Source organism: Crocuta crocuta, unplaced genomic scaffold (assembly GCF_008692635.1).
Source record: "Crocuta crocuta isolate KB4526 unplaced genomic scaffold, BGI_CrCroc_1.0 scaffold16, whole genome shotgun sequence".
NCBI classification, from domain to species: Eukaryota; Metazoa; Chordata; class Mammalia; order Carnivora; family Hyaenidae; genus Crocuta; species Crocuta crocuta.
The window spans coordinates 1,125,104-1,143,187 of NW_027531893.1; the positions used below are offsets into that span (position 1 = coordinate 1,125,104).

The following is an 18,084-nucleotide window of genomic DNA, read 5'->3' on the forward strand; positions in this document are numbered from 1 at the left end:
AACCATGAAAACATACAATTAAGAGAAAAACTAATTATCTTTTTGTGTTGAAACTGTCTCTTCTGTTTGATATTGATTGCATAGCCTGTTTCCATAGTGACCAGTCTCCTTTTATAAATCTGATCTTTCCAAACAATTAAAAGCCAATCCAGCCACAAGAAGAAAGAGGATAGAGTTCTTCTAGGTCTTTGCCTATAGTGATTCTAGATGTATGGTTCTTGTTACTTGAGAATATTCATTCTTAAATACCATATTTTTTTGATACTCTAAATGCCCTCCTCTCATTTTACTAATACACTCTCCTTTGATCTCATTTTTGTGGCTTTAACTAGTACCTACATCCTGGAATTCTCTGCAGGTCCAGACCAGACATCTCTTAGGAGCTTCCAAACCATGTATCCAAATGTATTGCAACTTGCCTATTGTAATTGCTTTTGGGTGTCCCAGCAGTACACCTTGAATTGACATGTCAACACTGAAATTATATCATCTCACCAGCCCCTGGCCCCTCATCTCCAAACCGATCCTGTTCTGTAGTACTCACATCATTTGTCTTTATGAATGTTTCATCATCTGCTCAGGTGCTAAACACACCTGGGCATTATTCCTGGCGTCCCATCCAGCCACCAACCGGTTTGTTCTACTACTTTAATAATCGTCTCAATTCTTTACTTCCTTTTCAAACCCACTACTACTGCCTACAGGCCAGGTCTTGTCTTGTGTGTGTGAGCTTGACAGTGACTTAACTGAATGTGGATTTCCTTCTCATTCAGATTACTTTATGTCTCCAAATTAGGCTCTCAGCCTCCAGTCTCACTTCGCAGGTCCCTCCTCTGTCATCCATACCGTGTCCATAGTGACCTCACTAAACACATCTCTGCTCCTGCCCCTCCTTACTGCCCCTCAGGGGTTTTCACAATCGATACTCAGCACATCTCAGCTGTCCTGCTGGTGTCTCAGTCATCTCTCCATGCACACTACAGCCACACTGCTCCAGCTGTGCTCAGTTACTTGCACATCCTCAGAAAGATCACGTGTTCGGCATGCTTTTGCATCCAGTGTTGTCTCTGCGTGGAACATCCTTTCCCTCCTTCAGAAGAGTAGCTACCTATGTACCCTTCAAAACAAGCTCAGGTGCCCCTTCTTCGAGAAAGGGTCTACTGATCCTCCTACTTTAGCCTGTACTACATGTTTTCATGAGACCCTGTTTCACTTCGATCTTAGTAAATAATGACCAATTTTAAATTTTTAAAAGTATATTTACTTATTTTGAGAGAGAGTACAAGCAGGGGAGGGGTAGAGAGAGAGGGAGAGCAACAGTTCTGCAACCAGCGCAGAGCCAGACATGGGGCTTGATCCCACCAATCGTGAGATCAAGAGTCGGAAGCTTAACAGCCTGAGCCACAGGTGCCCCAGTAGTGGTCAGTTTTTACTGCATCACTTTACATGTCTGAATCATTCCTAGGTACTGAGCTTCTTAAGCAAGAGCTGTCTTTTATCTCTGTATCCTCATGTCCTAGCATAGTGCATATCACAGAATATTAATAAATGCTTATGGAGGAAGGCAGGAAGGAAAAATAAGGGACAGATATAATGGGTGTGTAATTTCATATTTCAAGTACTATCAAGATATTATGCAATGTAGATAGTGTCATTTCAAATTCTTGAATATCTTCATTCTAGGAAAGATGAGTCTACTGTGTGGAAGCATAATATTCATACTTCTCCAGGATCATATTTCAAACTAAACTTATTCCTTTAGCAAGTTACTTTCTCTTGAGTCCACCTTCATCACTGGGAGCCATATTCCCAGTGTCTGATTGTTAACCTTACCATGGGGACAGCGTGGACTCAGGGACTCATCACTGGGAGCCATATTCCTTACGTGTCTGATTGTTAACCTTACCATGGGGACAGCATGGACTCAGGGCAGCAGGGACCCAGAGTGTTTGAAGGAGCTAGGGTCTCTGAGGTACAATGGACATGAAAGACAAGTGGCATCTATGCTTCCTTATTTGAGGCTGGGACTTCCACAGAAATTCCACCTATGCTTTCTCTGATGCTTTGTTTCCTATGAACATTTTAAAATTCTTATTGTAAATACTTATACAATGTCTTTTCTTTTTTTTTAATGTTTTATTTATTTTTGATAGAGACAGCATGAGCACGGGAGACACAGAATCCAAAGACAGTCTCCAGGTTCTGAGCTAGCTGTCAGTACAGAGCCCAACACAGGGCTCGCGCCCACAAACTGTGAGATCATGACCTGAGCTGAAGTCGATGCTTAACCCACTGAGCCACCCAGGCCCCCCTACAGTGTCTATTCTTATTACACCTTTGCACACACATGCACACACCCACTCTACCCCCTCCAGGCCTCATGTCCAACATTGTATCAAAACCTTTTTTGAATTATAAAGAGTGCAAACGTAGATAAAGTCCCAGCATATAATATTGGCTCTGGAGCTAGTTAATAACCATTGCTCTTTCCCATGAAGTGTATGTAGCATGCAATGAAGGTCTTGAAATCTCACCAAAAAAGATGAAATGGAAAAATTGTGTTCATAGGATTTTTCATGAGGAAAAAAGAGCTGGTCTTTGTTTTTTTTTTGTTTTTTTTTTTTTGTAAAAACTGTTAAGTTGTAGTAGAAAGGGAGACCCTGAAGGATCCTGAGTGTAGGAAGAATTGCCAGGAAAATGGAAGTCTTTGGCTGTTGCCAGGAGAGAAAAAGAGAAAGTAGAGTGAGGAGACAGCTGGGCACAACGTGGCTCCTTGTGACTTTCTGGTTATATTGCAAAATAAATGAAATATGAAGTGCAAGGTAATTTTTCTGGTAAGAGGAGTGAGAACGAGAGAAATGGTTGGGCTTTAGTGTCCATCTGATTCAGGGCAGGACATAAAGGTGCAAGACCAGAAGACTGAAGGAGAGATGGACAGAATAGCTGTATGAACTTGTAGAAATCAAGGGAAAGGCTTTCTGTGGATCATAGGTTTTAGAATTTGAGGTCTAAATCTGTGGTTACCCCAGCTAATAAACCAATCATTCTCACCGGTTCATAGGCTGAGATTTAGAGGAAATGGACATTTTAGCTGATGCAAGGGAATTTTACCTCAGTTTTGACGAAAATGTTGCGTAGGGCAAGAAAGACACAGCCACAGAAGGGTATCGCTACACTTGAAAGTTAGTCCTAGTCCATTACATAGACTATTGAATCTAGTCTTTAAAAGTATTAGCAGTGACTTTGACATACTTTCAACCTGTTATGGTAAATTATAAAGTCTTTGTTATTGTAATGCAAATTCATTTAAATCACCGTTTTGTATAGGATGCCGTACTGAACATCATAGAAAGCAATTAAGATAGATTTTGTAGCCTTCCCTTGCAAATACTTATACCGTATCCCTTCCTCTTTATGCCCGTCTATTTCTCCCCTCACACATGCTGAGCACTGTCTCTAATATTCAAGGGGAGACACTGCTGATTTAAAAAAAAAACTTGAAGTAATTTATTATCCTACAGTATTTTTGATAACTAAGAAAAAATAGCTTATAATGAATCCCTGAAGCTAAACAACGTCAGAGTTTTTTCAAATGTCAACACTAACAACGAGGGCCATAATGCTGATTTTCAGGGCCACATTTAGCCTAATCATACAGATATATAAAGAAAATATTTACTTTCCTATAATTTGGAAATAACTTTGAAAAATAGAATTTTATGTTTGGTTTTAATTTAACTTCACTGTATCTAAATATTATATGGATTACTGAATCCGTACTTTTAACCTCATGCTGGACATAGACATTAAATTAATCAGTTCTTATGGATTCTACACTAAGCCTTCATTCTCCATAAAAGGCCTAATCTAAAGAGTTTTTGAAGTGTTAGTTAAATAATTTGTAATTTTAACACCTCAAACGCTGACCTCCACAGTTTATCAAATGTTAAAATCTCACAAGCTGACAGAGGTAAAAAAAAGCAAGTCAAGAAATGAGAGTAAAAAACCATCAGTCAGTTTCTAACGTATCTTGGGCTCTCTTTACCCAAACTGTGTTAAAGAGACCATTTGAATTTCTGCAAGAGGTTTTCCATAGAGTCAAGGCTGTTCCTTTTTTTGATTCACATACCACTTCCCACAATCACAAGCTACAAAACTGCAATCCTTGTTAGCTGTGTCATTTAGATGTTTTTTTTTTCTCCCCGATATTCTGGTGGCCAACAGCTAATGGGACAGAAAAATACAACCGATTTTTGCTTCTCTGAGCACCACAGTGCACAGGGGGGGTCCTCTGTGTACGAACAAAACCCCTTTGCTGTGTGAAAGAAAAGTTGATCACTATACAGTAGCTTTTGGGGGTTAGGGTTATTCTTAATTTGTGTCCTTGGGGACCCGAGTATTAATTTAGGAGGAAGAAAGCCTTCCTCTCACAGTGCAGTCATTTCTTCTCTTTTGTGGGAGCCTGCTGCTCTCAAGGTTTTTGTTATCTCTCCACCTTCCCTTCCTTGAAATGTGTCTTCCTGCTGTTCTTCTGTTTCTCTCCTCCAGACTCTGCTCTGTCTCATTTGTTGGCAGCTTAATGGAATTTATTACGCTCCTGTGTTTTTGAAGCAATTTAAGAACATGATTGTTGTACGGCTCTTATTACAGCCAAAGCATCCAAATCAAAAAGGAAATAGGAAAGAGAAATAAGCAAAGTTGACACATTTTCTTGTGTCAGGGTAAAAAAAAATATCTAAGGGCTGAAATCAAAGAAGCTCAGTCTTGAATGAAGACCAAGTTACCAGTGTTTGCAGAAATATATCCAAGTATAAAAACAGCTTCGTCGAATAGACTTTTTTTTTTTTAAATATCTTTTAGTACTAACTAGGGAAATTTGAACTTCAAACATAGGATTCTTTGATTGTAAAGAATCAGTTCCCTTTACTCTGGCTAATTCCTAGTTATTCTTCAGGTTTCACTTTAGATACTATTTTCTTTTCATTAAGTAATTGCTTCATAGTATCCTATGGTTAATTACCTATTTACCTGCAATCATGAGCAGAATCACCCTTTATTTTAATTATAGATTTTCTTACCTTTACCTATTATGAGGCTTGAGAGTTCCTAAAATCAGTATTGTTTACTCTGTACCTAACACACTAATATATAGTAAACACACTCAGTATTAGTGGAGTGAATGAATGGGTACTGTAGGCCCTATCAGATATATAGAACCATAGGAGAATTTATTTCTTATAATCTTTTGGGAGAAATAAAGTTAACAAAAAAATAATTATAGAACAGTTTGGACTTAAATTTTATTTCCCTGAGTTCTTGAAATAGAGACACTGGATACTCTAAGTGTGTGTGTGTGTGTGTGTGTGTGTGTTTATGAGTACAACGGACTTCAGATACTAGTGATTTCATTGGTTCAAAACATATTACTTAGGAATTTTTATGGAAAAGGTAGAGTTTGAGTTAAAAATTGCAGGGTGGGAAGAATTTGGACGTTGAATATATTTGGAAAAAATCTGAGATATTACCAAATCATACTATATTAGATGGGGCTAAAAACTTGGAGGGGAGGTGGAATTAAATCAATCTATCAGCTGAAAGAAATACAATGAAGTTGATGAACTAGGTATTTCATTAAAAGGTAATTATTACAAGTGAAATAAAAGGATTATTACAAGTGAAAGAAACCTGCAGAACAAAAGGTATTGTACACATTATTAGAAGAAAGGAAATCACATTTAATAGAACCACCCTATAGAAAATGGCATGGCAAAATTAAGACATTAGTTAGACTTTAAAATATCACAACATGAGGGGTCCCTGGATGGCTCAGTCAGGTAAGTGTCTGACTTTGGCTCTGGTGGTGATCTCATGGTTTGTGAGTTCGAGCCCCACGTACATCTCTGTGCTGACAGCTCAGAGCCTGGAGCCTGCTTCAGATTCTGTGTTTCCCTCTCTCTCTGCCCCTCCCCTGTTAGCACTCTTTCTCTCTCAAAATTAAATAAGCCTTAAAAAGTTTTTAAATACCACAATATGAAACTTAGTTTAAGGTTGCTTATTCCTTAAAACTTTTAAAAGGAGCTTTGAAACAAACATTCAACTTCAATAACACANATAATCCTTAATGAATTTTAGTTAATTCTATCAGTCTGCTAATTAGCAGTATATTATTTAATATTAGATATATGCCTTAAAAATATAAGTGAATTATAAGGTTGCAACCTCTCACTTGCTGGACTTAAACTAGAACTGAGAATCTATAAAGTTTCTGATGGAGGTTCCTAGCTCTGAACAGCACCTATTCTGGCTTTGATCAGAAAATGCTGCCATTACTTTGAAAACACCTCACATATGGTTGTTTTTAGATGGTGCTTTTCAGTTTTCAGAGTAATTTAGCTAATATGAAATGTGAGAATTTAAAAGTAATTTAAGGTTGTAACTGAAAATTCTTCGTAACTGAAAATTCTTCGTAATACTGTCATACCGAATATGTCCAGCCTTCTATTATTTCTTTATTTGGCTAGTCTGCATTCCTAATGATTTGTTCCCATACAAGGGCTTCTAATTAAGCTTTGAATTATATCACATCTAAGATTTAAGTGGCTGTAATTATGGCATAAATTAGACTACAGTTCTCCAAAGCAATTCTCATTCAGTCTACAAAATATCCAGCATTTGGAGAGTTAATAGTCATGATCAAAATAGGCTTGTTTCTGTTAGATTATAATCAGGGAAAGAAATTGAGCAGCTTTATACCATAAAGGGGAAGGGAAAATAGTGAGGTTTCACTGTGAAATTTCTAGGTGAAGGCATCTTTTCTTAAAGCCTCGGTTGGGAAGGAACAGAAGCAGCGGAAAACACGGACTTAATCTTCATTAACGATTGCGCTAGTGTCTGTACTGTGTCACTCCACCCCCTGAATTCTTAGCCTGAGAGTCCACAGATGAGCTCCAGGGCAGGCGAACTCTGTCTGTAACCCTCAGTTCATGGGGTCGGCTGGGTTGAGAGGCACCAAGACAGATTTGGGAATAGAGAGTGAACATCTTAGCCATCATCATCAGGGAGACAGGGACCACTGCTAAGAGAGCTAAATACAGTTGCTCAACTATGGACACCCGCTTTGTGAAGAACTGTGGACTTGTTACAGATTTATGTTTATAGGAAACAAAACCGTAACTCACAGAGTCCTGTTTTATTGTATCCTTAGTTCTAAGGCATTGAGGATTGTAACAATGGCTCCACAAAAGTTTCCTCAATTGACAAAGCGTGGTCAAAACACATTTCTGTAACTCTGTGTAACTGAAACAAGCAGATCACTTTTTTAAACATTCAAAATAGCATAACTTTTCCCAAGGGTAATGAGTTATTCCATACACTCATTAAGCCATTCAACATACTAGTTAGTTCAATTAGTAGCAAATTCTTTTTTTCTAAAAAAATTTTTTTTAATGTTTTATTTATTTTTAGGAGAGAGAGAGAGAGACAGCGTGAGCGGGGGGGGGGGGGTCAGAGAGAGAGAGGGAGACACAGAATCTGAAGCAGGCTCCAGGCTCTGAGCTGGCAGTCAGCACAGAGCCCGACGCGGGGCTCGAACCCACGAACCGCGAGATCATGACCCAAGCAAAAGTCGGACGCTTAACCGACTAAGCCACCCAGGTGCCCCCAATTAGTAGCAAATTCTGAATCCTATAGAAATGCTTGCACTTCCACAGACTAAAGAGCTCTTTCATACTTTTTTCCCTTAAATCTCCCGTGGTCTACAAATTCTGTAATTAATTTCCTCAAGTTTCAGTGATGGTTTTATTCATAAAGCACATGATATTAAGTTAGCTTTTAGTAGAAGTAACAAAATTATTTTTTAACCTTTAATTAACTGATAATTATAAACATAATATTATTTTTAAGTGTTCAGCTCCAAGGGTATGGAGATCACTTAGTGGCAAAATGATTGAAATGGATACACAGTTCACCATCAGAGCCAGAGAGCTGCAGAACATCTATAAATGCATAGTGCTGAAAAATGTCTCTCAAGATGAAAGACTGGATGTACTCCTAACACTTAAACATACTGTGAAGGTACATTAACTTTCTCTTAGTTTTGAGGTATCACTATCAATAAAAAAATTAATACTAAAATAAGCTGTTTTGTATTAATGATAAAGATGATTAATCAATGTCTATATATTTGAATTTATTTTGTCAACAGCTAAATTGTTTTGGTGTAGTTTGGGGGGATGTGGTTTTTGCATTAATAGTTATCTAAAAGTTCTCAAACTGTATATTATGACACATGATAAGTATAAGTATAGCACAATGAATAATCTAAATGGAAATAAATACCCATTTCTATGTGATGGATGCAAATACATACAAATATATAGCATGAGATTAATACTTAACTCAGTTCAATAAAACATCAATTGTCTATATATTTTGACATTCTTCAATGAAAATTTTATTTTTAGCAGTTTTAAAGCAGCATGAGAATACTTTTATTTTGTTCTCTTCATTTATCAATGTAAGACACATTAAGCAATTGAGTAAATGGTTCTTGTTGGGAGCTAAGTCTGAAGAGATCTCTTGCATTTCTCTCCATCTTGAGAACAGAGGCATTTACTCAATGAAGCATTGACTGCTTTTGTTCTGGATTACCTTTTTCAAGACATTTGTGTAGTGACTAACATTGGAAGATAGAGAGTCAGGAAGAAAGGGAAAATCAGTTGATCCAGAGGTAGGAAATAAGCATGATGTCTGTAGTGCGTAGTAAAAAGGCCAGATTGGAAAAAGGAAAGTGCAAGTAGGGAATACAATAGAAATCTTCCTAACTAATATATTTAGGAACATAAGCTGGTTAATAATAATAAAAAAAAGAAAACCAAACAAAAACAGATAATAGGCTTATAAAAATAAATTATGCATATCTTAAACAGTATGTTTAACCTGTATATCTACATGTACATTTATTTAACAATATTTTATTGGAGGATTAAGGCCTTTAAACATGACTCAAATTCTGGCTCTACTCATTATGGCTATACAGTCTTAGATAACTTATTTAATATTCCTGAAAATCAGTAAGTTGTTTTGAGGATATAGATATATATGTGTATATAGTATACATACATCTCTATGTATTTGTAAAATATAAATAAAATATAATCCATATATCTCACTGCTTACAAATAGGGAGCCCTCAATAAATAATAGGTATTATTTTGATGACAATTACTAAGAGAGCCCAGTGAATCTTTTTTTTTTTTAATTTTTTTTTCTTTTTTATTTCTAGGAGAGAGGGAGAGAGCGTGAGCAGGGGAGGGTCAGAGAGAGAGGGAGTCACAGACTGAAACAGGCTCCAGGCTCTGAGCTGGCAGTCAGCACAGAGCCGGACGTAGGGAGCCCTCAATAAATAATAGGTATTATTTTGATGACAATTACTAAGAGAGCCCAGTGAATCTTTTTTTTTTTTAATTTTTTTTTCTTTTTTATTTCTAGGAGAGAGGGAGAGAGCGTGAGCAGGGGAGGGTCAGAGAGAGAGGGAGTCACAGACTGAAACAGGCTCCAGGCTCTGAGCTGGCAGTCAGCACAGAGCCGGACGCGGGGCTCGAACCCACGAACCGCGAGATCATGACCTAAGCGAAAGTCGGACGCTTAACCGACTAAGCCACCCAGGCGCCCCATAGAGCCCAGTGAATCTTAAACTTGAGTACAAATTAGAAGCGTCTGAAGAACTTGAAAGAGAGTGAGATACACAGAGACAGAGAGAGATTGAAAGAGAATATGAGAATAAATGAATAAGGAATGATATCTAGGCACAATTTCAGAGAAGTTAAAGTAGATCCTCAAGTGTCAGGGCAATGTTAAAATCTTTAAAAATATCTCCCAGGTCATTCTAATATGCTTTCAGGGCCAAGGACCCCACTCCACACTGTTGTGTTAGCTACTCCAAGTATGTATTAAAAAGTACAAGAGAATTTTATTTTACAGTTACAGACTTCACATTCTGATTCCTTCATTCCAACTGTGTTTTAGTTCTCTCTGGGGCAGTTGGAGCAACTTACTTCTATTTTACTGCCCATAAAATCTTACCTTAATCACTTAACCCCTATGTGGAGCTTTCTTATTCAACCACACTCATTTCTGTGACTTTATGAAAAATTATTATGAATTATACAAATTTGCAGAAAAAATATACAAACTATATATGTACAACGTAGCAAATACAAACTCACCAACCATGTAACCACTCGCGGACCCAAAACGAGACATTGCCAACATTGCCAAGTATGTCCCTTTCTCTATGTAATCCTAGTTCACCCTCTTATCCCCTAGAAGTACCTGCCATATTGACTTTCACAGTAGTCATTTCCTTGATTTTTTTTTATAGTTTTACCATCTTTATATGTCTTTAAATAATATGGCTTAGTGTTGCTTATTTTGGAATGATGTTGAATTATTCTGTGTCTTGCTTTCACTCAACATTACTTTTTTTAAGCTTTAAGCTTTTTATTATATATATATATATATATATAGCTATAGTTTATTCATTTCCATATATATAATATTCTGTCAGTATGTTGCATTGTATGAATAAACCATCACTTATTTATGTCATCAATTGATTTATGGCTATTTAGTTGTTTCTGATTTAGTGCTACTGTGAGCAATGACCCTACATGCACATTTCCCTTAGGTGTTCTAAAGGGTGGAGTTGCTGTCTTTAGGTTATGCATACCTGAAGCTCTACGAGATAATGTCAAATGTTTTCCCAAACCAGTTGTACCAATTTTTACTCCTACCAGTTTCTTTTGCAATTTCTTTCTTTTAGAATCTAGTTTCAGTCTGTTTGGAGGTAATTTTGAAAACTAACTTAGTGATTTTAAAAATTCTGTGCTGAACATGTTTGTGTTTTGTATAGGAACATGAATGTAAGCTGACTCAGGAAATTCTAGAATTGATTGACAGAGAGGTTGACCTTATGATGAGAGGAGTCAAGCATCATAATCTTGAAGGGCTCAGAAAAAGAATCGCAACACTCTTTTTTCATTACATCAAAACACCTCTATTTAATCCAGAAGTTGCAAGACACCTTAAGGTACTCTACTTTTTTTCCTGTATTCCTGTCTCAAAATTCTAAAATGTGCTGTAGTAAATTGAAGTATATTAAAAGTTTGCTTTAATGCATTACTTGGGGTCCCTGTGAAAGACCATCTTATTGGTGACATCTCTTTTGAATGGTTGTTTTTTTTTATTGTTAATAAATTAATCATTTAACTTCTGTGTCTTTATTTTCAACCTTGAATTCTTCCCTACTCTCTGAACCAAACTGAATATTGCATTATGTTGAATGCCTTATGATCTCTCACACCTTCATGCTTTTGAACACACTGTTCCACTTGGAATGCTGTCCCCAATTTTGCTAACTCCTATTCATTTTCTGACATTTAATTCATGGGTCTCCTCTTGCATGAGGTCAGAGAGAGCTGAAGTCTTAATTTCTGAGATTTTACATGAAAACTTTGTTTGTATTGCCTTCTAATACTTCTAATACTGCTTAGTTATAGTTATTACTGAACAAATCCGTGGAGGTATCCTGAGAGAACTTCAAATGTAACATATATTTGCATTAAACTAACTTTTCCAGCTCCAACATGCTTAATTTTCTATGAGGATTTTGCTATCTAAAGCCAGTGTACGTATCTCATTGCCTTCTTACTGTGTCAAACGATTTAAAACACTTTTGGTGCAGTTTGGAAGGGAGTAGTTTACTAAAGAATTCTAAGTGGTATTTTGTTCTAATGATTATATTTACAGTTTCGATTTAAGAAGCTGGCTAAATATCTATTTTGGTTTTTTGATATAAAATCTCAATGTTTCATCAAAACTTTAAGAAAAATAAACTTAATTTTTACATACTTTTTTTTAAAAATGCATTTTAAAAACTTAATTGTATTGTAAGAGTATTGAGACAGAACAAAAGTCAGGGATACCTGGTTGGCTTGGTCAATAGAACATGTGATTCCTTTTTTTTTTTTTTTACGTCTTTGTCTTATTTTGAGAGACAGAGACAGAGAGTAAGCAGGGGAGGGGCAGAGAGAGAGGGATACACAGAATCTGAAGCAGGCTCTAGGCCCTGAGCTGTAAGCCCAGAGCCCGATGCAGGGCTCGAACCCACAGACTTTGAGATCATGACCTGAGCTGAAGTTGGATGCTTAACCAACTGAGCCACCCAGGCGCCCCTGAACATGTGATTCTTGATCTCATACTTATAAGTTTGAGCCTCATGTTGGGTATAGAGATTACTTAAAAATAAAATCTTGAAAGAATATATATAACAAAAGTCCAAGAGAAAAATTGCCCATTATGTTATTTCTTATTCAAATTAATATTCTATTTGCCCAAGGTAACTTCTAGTCCTTCTCTGTAGACTTAACTCAGCTTTTATATTTTCACAATAATAGAATATTCTACACATTCACCTAACATACCATTTTATTCAGTTTTTAAATTAGCCTTGGGTCAGATTTACTATTTGGTGTCAGTTTTGACAAATGCAGTGTCATATAATCAATACCTAACCTGGAGTGTCATATACATGGAATCCTACTATATGTAGTTTTTGAGACTAGCTTCCTTCATTCAGCATATTGCATTTGATATTCACCTGTGTTTTTGAATGTCTCCTTAGTTTGTTGTTATAACTAAGTAATATTTTTGTTGTTTGGATGTAGTAGAGCTTGTTTATCCATTCACAGTTGTAGGACATGGAATTGTTAGAGTTTCGAATTTTGTGAGTAAAATCACTAAAAACACTTGATTGTGAGTTTTTGTAAATTGATTGGGGTTAAATACCTAGGAAGTAAGATTTTTTGAGTCATCTGGCAAATGCATGTTTACCTTTATAAGAAATGGCCAAGCTTTTTCCACACTGGCTGTACCATGTTTTGTCCCTATCTGTAATGTGTGAGTGTTCCAGGTTTCAGTATCCTTGTCAGCAGCTGGTAATGCCAGTCTTTATTTTAATTTTGGAATTCTAATAAATGTGTAGTAGTATTCTATTACATTTTAATCTGTGATTTCCTAATGAATATAATATTAAGCATCTTTTCATGCACTTTTTTGCCATCCATCTCTGCCACCTCCCTTTTCAAAAACTGAGCCATTTATTTTATTGTTATTGAACTTTGAGAATTCTTTGTTTATTTGATATATAAATCCTTTGTAAGATCTCTGATTTGCAAATATCTGCCCTCTGTTTGTGGCTTGTCTTTTAATTCTCGTAACAGTATCCTTAACACAGCAGATGTTTTTATTTTTATAAAGTTGAATTTATGCATTTTTAAAATGGGTCATGCCTTTAGCATTTATTCTGTAGTTAAGAAATCCTTTTGGAAGAATTAATATTGTTAATATATCCTTACTACCCCCCCTAACACGCAAAATGTACGTACTACACAAAGTGGTCTACAGATTCAATGCAATCCCTATCAGAATTCCAATAGCATTTTTCATAGAACTAGGAAAAAAAATCCTAAACTTTGTATGGAACTGCAAAAGATCCCATGTAGCTAAAGCAATCTTGAGTAAGAATAACAAAGCTGGAGGCATCATGCTTCCTGATTTCAAACTATATTCCAAAGCTATAGTTCAGACAGTATGGTAATGACATAAAAACAGACACAGAGATCAATGGCACAAAATAGAAAGCCCAGAAATAAACGCACAAAGGAACTAAGAATATACAATGGGGGAAAGGATAGTTTCTTTATTAAATGGTGTTAAAAAACTGGATAGCCACCTACAAAAAAAAAATCAACCTTTACTCATACCACATACAAAAGTCAACTCAAAATAAAGATTTAAATATAAGACCTGAAACTGCAAAGTTATTAGAAGGAAATATAGAGAAACTCTTGTTAACATTGATCTTAACAATGATTTTTTGGTCATGGCATCAGAAGCCAAAATAGACAGCTGGGATTTCATCAAACTGAAAAGCTTTTGCGTAGAAAGGAAACAACCAACAAAATGAAAGGTGATGTACAGAATGGGAGAAAATATTTGTGCACCGTATAACTGATGAATTAATATAAAAAAACCCCACAAACTTATATAACTCAATAGCAAATTCATATTAACCCAGTTTAAAAATGAGCAAAGACCTGAGTAGACATTTTTTCAAAGAAGACATGCAATGGCAACACAAACATGAAAAAGTGCCCCACATCACTAATTATAAGTGAAGTACAAAGCAAAATCACAGTAAGATATTCAGCTCACAATTTGGGAATGCTTATTATCAAGAAGACGAAAGATAGCAAGTGTTGGCAAGGATATAGAGAAAAGGGAATCCTTGTGCACTGTCCTTTGAAATTTAAATTGGTATAGCCATTCTAGAAGATTGTGTGGAAGTTCCTCAAAAAATTAAAAATAGAGCTACTATATGATGCACAGTTTCAGGCTTTGCATATTGATCATTGAGCCAATCCAAATTTAGTGTTAGGATAAATGAAATGAGAAATACACTTAGTTTGGGTGAGCTTTCATCTATACATGAATCTAACTATTGCCTGTAAGATTAATGTAACATAGCACCAAAAATCTAAATTCTTTTTAAAAATTAAGTGCCAATGCACTTTGAAGGTTTCCTTACAATTTTGGAATCTAAAGTCTTCACTTACTAATTTTTTTCTCTCAATTAATTTTTAGGTGATTTTACCACACGTATCTAAGGGTTGATGAATAATACAGATTTCTTAACACTTTGGCAGGATAAATGAAGACTGCTTGAAATTTAAGTTTTGTATATAATAGGAAGTTAAGGGAAATGTGACTTTAAAAATTAACCAACTTTTTATCTTATTCTAAGTTAGTCTCCAGTATTTCTGTTGGTTAGTATTTGGACCGACCTTTATAAATTTTTTTTTTAATTAATTAATTACTTAATTAATTTTTACTATTTAGGTCCCTCAAGACCCACTGAAGTTTTATAAGAAGATTTACTTTTGCCACAGTTGCCAGCTCTACTTGCCTTCCACAGAGTTTGCTGTATCATCCACCTCACACCGTGTATACCGGTGTCGTAACTGCATTAACCTTGACAATGAGACTCGGCAACGAGAATCGTTTTTGAAGTACAAATGTTTACTTCAACGGCTCTACTATTCAGAAGCTAATTATGAAGATGATTCTAAAATTGCTTTCCTGATGCAGGTATGATCAGTAAGGGTTGCCAATCATGGATGAAATGTGTTCACTGAGACTACAGAAAAGATTGCTGCTTTCCCATGGGAACCTTTTAAAAGAATGGCTCCTTGGGCCACCTGGGTGGCTCAGTTGGTAAAGTGACAGGCTTTTAATTTCAGTCAGGTCATGATCTCAGGATCCTGAGATCTAGCCCCCAGCTCATGCTGGACATGGAGCCTGCTTAAGATTCTCTCTCTCCCTTTCACTGTGCCCGTCCCCCACTCATTCTCTTTCTCTCTCTTTCTCAACCCCACGCAAAAAATTAAAATAAAATAAACCTTCTTTTCTGTATGCTTATACTTAGTGAAGCTTGCCCCTCTGGCAATTCTAAGTTTATATATTCAGACCTTTTGATAAGAAGTCATTTCAAGACTTTTAGCTAATATGTTTTAAATTATAAAAGTTTTTAAACACTTATTTCATTTCCCCCATTTTCCTTATTTTTTCATTAAAACAACAAAGTATTTTTAATAACACTAAGCAAATTGCTTACTTTATTAAATCTCAATTTCTTCATTGGTAACATGGAAATAAAGTGACCTACGATAACCCTGAGAATAAGATGATAGTGACAAATTTTGAAAAGCACCAAATACCATTTACATATAAGGTAAAATTAGCATACTGGATGAAATATAGTTCCCTGGGTTAAAGATGCAGTCATGACTGTGAATCTGATAATGTAATCTGGGCAGAATGAGCAGAGGTTTGGTGAAAAATAAGCTGTAAGAAGCACTGAACTTCATGAATAATGTTTCTCTCTTAAAAATATACGCAGTATAATGTATTTCTTCAAGTGATGTAATACTCTTATCTTTAGAAGAAAACATTAATTTTCAAACTTGTTTTGACCTGCAGCTGCAAGATATTCAGTACCTGGTAGAGAACATCTGGGCGTCGCAGTCAGTACTCAGTGCCTGGAATGATCTCCACGATCTGGTCATGGTCAGGTGGGACAAGTCCTTGGAATGGTCCCCCTGGAACTGCATTCTTCTTACCAAAGATGAAGGCGTTGTTCATCTCAAACTAACAAGTACTGAAGAGGTAAGAAAGCAGAGAATTTATTTGGGGAGCTAATTTAATCATCAAAAATATTACAGATAGTGTGACTGCTTTTTACTACATTCCAAGGATAATTTAAATACTTCCATTGGGTTAAGAAACAGACTGGATAATAGTAACAAACAGTGGATGGTATGTATGGCTGAAATTAAAATTAAAGGAAGCTAAGGCACAGAAAAAGACAAGATAAGAAATCAGAGCATCTTACAGGTTATCTACCCTGGATACCACTCTCTCCTAATAGTAGCAAGTTTGAAGCACATAGTTCCACAATAAATTCCATGAAGATGGGTTTTATTTAGCTTATTCATGTCCGTATCTAATACCTACACTAGTGCCTGTCCCAGACTAGTAGTTTACTAAGTATTTGTTGAATAAATAAATGAATAAATGAAATAGCAGATTAGGTATTATGTAACCTAGACTCTGTCTTTCTTTGATTAACCATCATGAGTCTGCCTATAAAACACACTAAATTCTCAAATTTTCTTCATAATCTTGTGCTCTAAATGGCAATTACTGATGGAATATGGTTCTGAGGCTCCAGGGTTCATTTTCTCCCAAGTGACTGGGAGTGGGGAAAATGCTGCAAAAATTCAATACCATTTAATTTCAGCAACTTACAAGATGCAATCTGTAAAACATTTTGATGAACAGGATCAAGTTCATCAGAGAACTTCATTTACACAACACAAGCTTAGGATTCCAACAGCTGATACTGATTCTCTGCCTTCTATTGATTAAATGTCTATACTTTGAGTTTCATGCAAAATGTCAGTTAGGAGAAAATAAAGAAATGACTTCAAATATAAGAGTCATTATGAATGGTGTTATTCCCTGCTTGTGTTTTTATTGGGTAGGAGGGAGGGTATAAAGAGGAGCAACTAGGAGTGCATGGGTGGCTCAGTCAGTTAAGCATCTGACTTCGGCTCAGGTCATGATCTCACAGTTCATGGGTTCGAGCCCCGCTTCAAGCTCTGTGCTGACAGCCAGCTCAGAGCCTGGAGCCTGTCTTCGGATTCTATATCCCTCTCTCTCTGACCCTCCCCTGCTCACGCTGTCTCTCTCTCTCTCTCAAAAATAAAACATTAAAAAAAAATTTTAAATAAAATAAAGAGGAGGAACTAGTTAAATTTTTAGCTTTTTTTGAATAATTTTCCAGTGAAAGTCAGGCTAAGAAAAATCACACTCTAGGGATTGAAAGAAAAAGCAGCATGAAATTGAAGCTGTGTTAAATATTATATTTAGTAAACTAAGCTGCTTCATAAATATGTAATCACTGGAAGCATAGCCAATACTACAATATCATTTCATCTAGGACCCATAGTGGGATTGAAGTTCATTCCCAAAGCTGATATTTTACTGTTTCAATTAATCCACATACTCCCTTTGTGTATTTAATCAAATTACTGCAGTATCAAATTAAATGTTCTATTCAAATGCATTCCTAATTTCAGGATGTCGATCTTACTGAATTTCTATAAACAAAGCTAAGGTTCTCAACCAGATAAACTAAAAAAAAATGCCTTTTTATGGTTTTGGACTAAGCATGATCTTTTATTAATATTCAGCTTTTTAAAAGAATAATTTACATCTTGCCACAAGTTAAAGTGTTTCTAGAATTTCCTTAATGCACAAAGATGTTTGCTTTCTCAGTAAGTAAAAAAAATACCCAAATGTTAAAATAATCTTGGCTCCCTGCAATCATGACACAAGTTATAGGCAAAGCATGGAAAAAGACTTCTGTTCTCTGAACTATAAATGAGGTAGAGCAGTTTCTCA

The 18,084-nt window shown here is 35.9% G+C and overlaps 1 protein-coding gene across 1 annotated transcript in view; it reads left to right on the forward strand.

Moving 5' to 3' along the window:
* The window catches only part of IQUB (IQ motif and ubiquitin domain containing), a 55,189-nt gene that overhangs the window by 34,689 nt on the left and 2,416 nt on the right, over positions 1–18,084 (forward strand). Inside the window, exons 9-12 of the mRNA XM_077773250.1 lie at positions 7,903–8,073; positions 10,913–11,089; positions 14,959–15,207; positions 16,099–16,284. Coding sequence (XP_077629376.1) covers positions 7,903–8,073; positions 10,913–11,089; positions 14,959–15,207; positions 16,099–16,284 — 783 coding nt within the window. The remainder of the gene's footprint in view (positions 1–7,902; positions 8,074–10,912; positions 11,090–14,958; positions 15,208–16,098; positions 16,285–18,084) is intronic.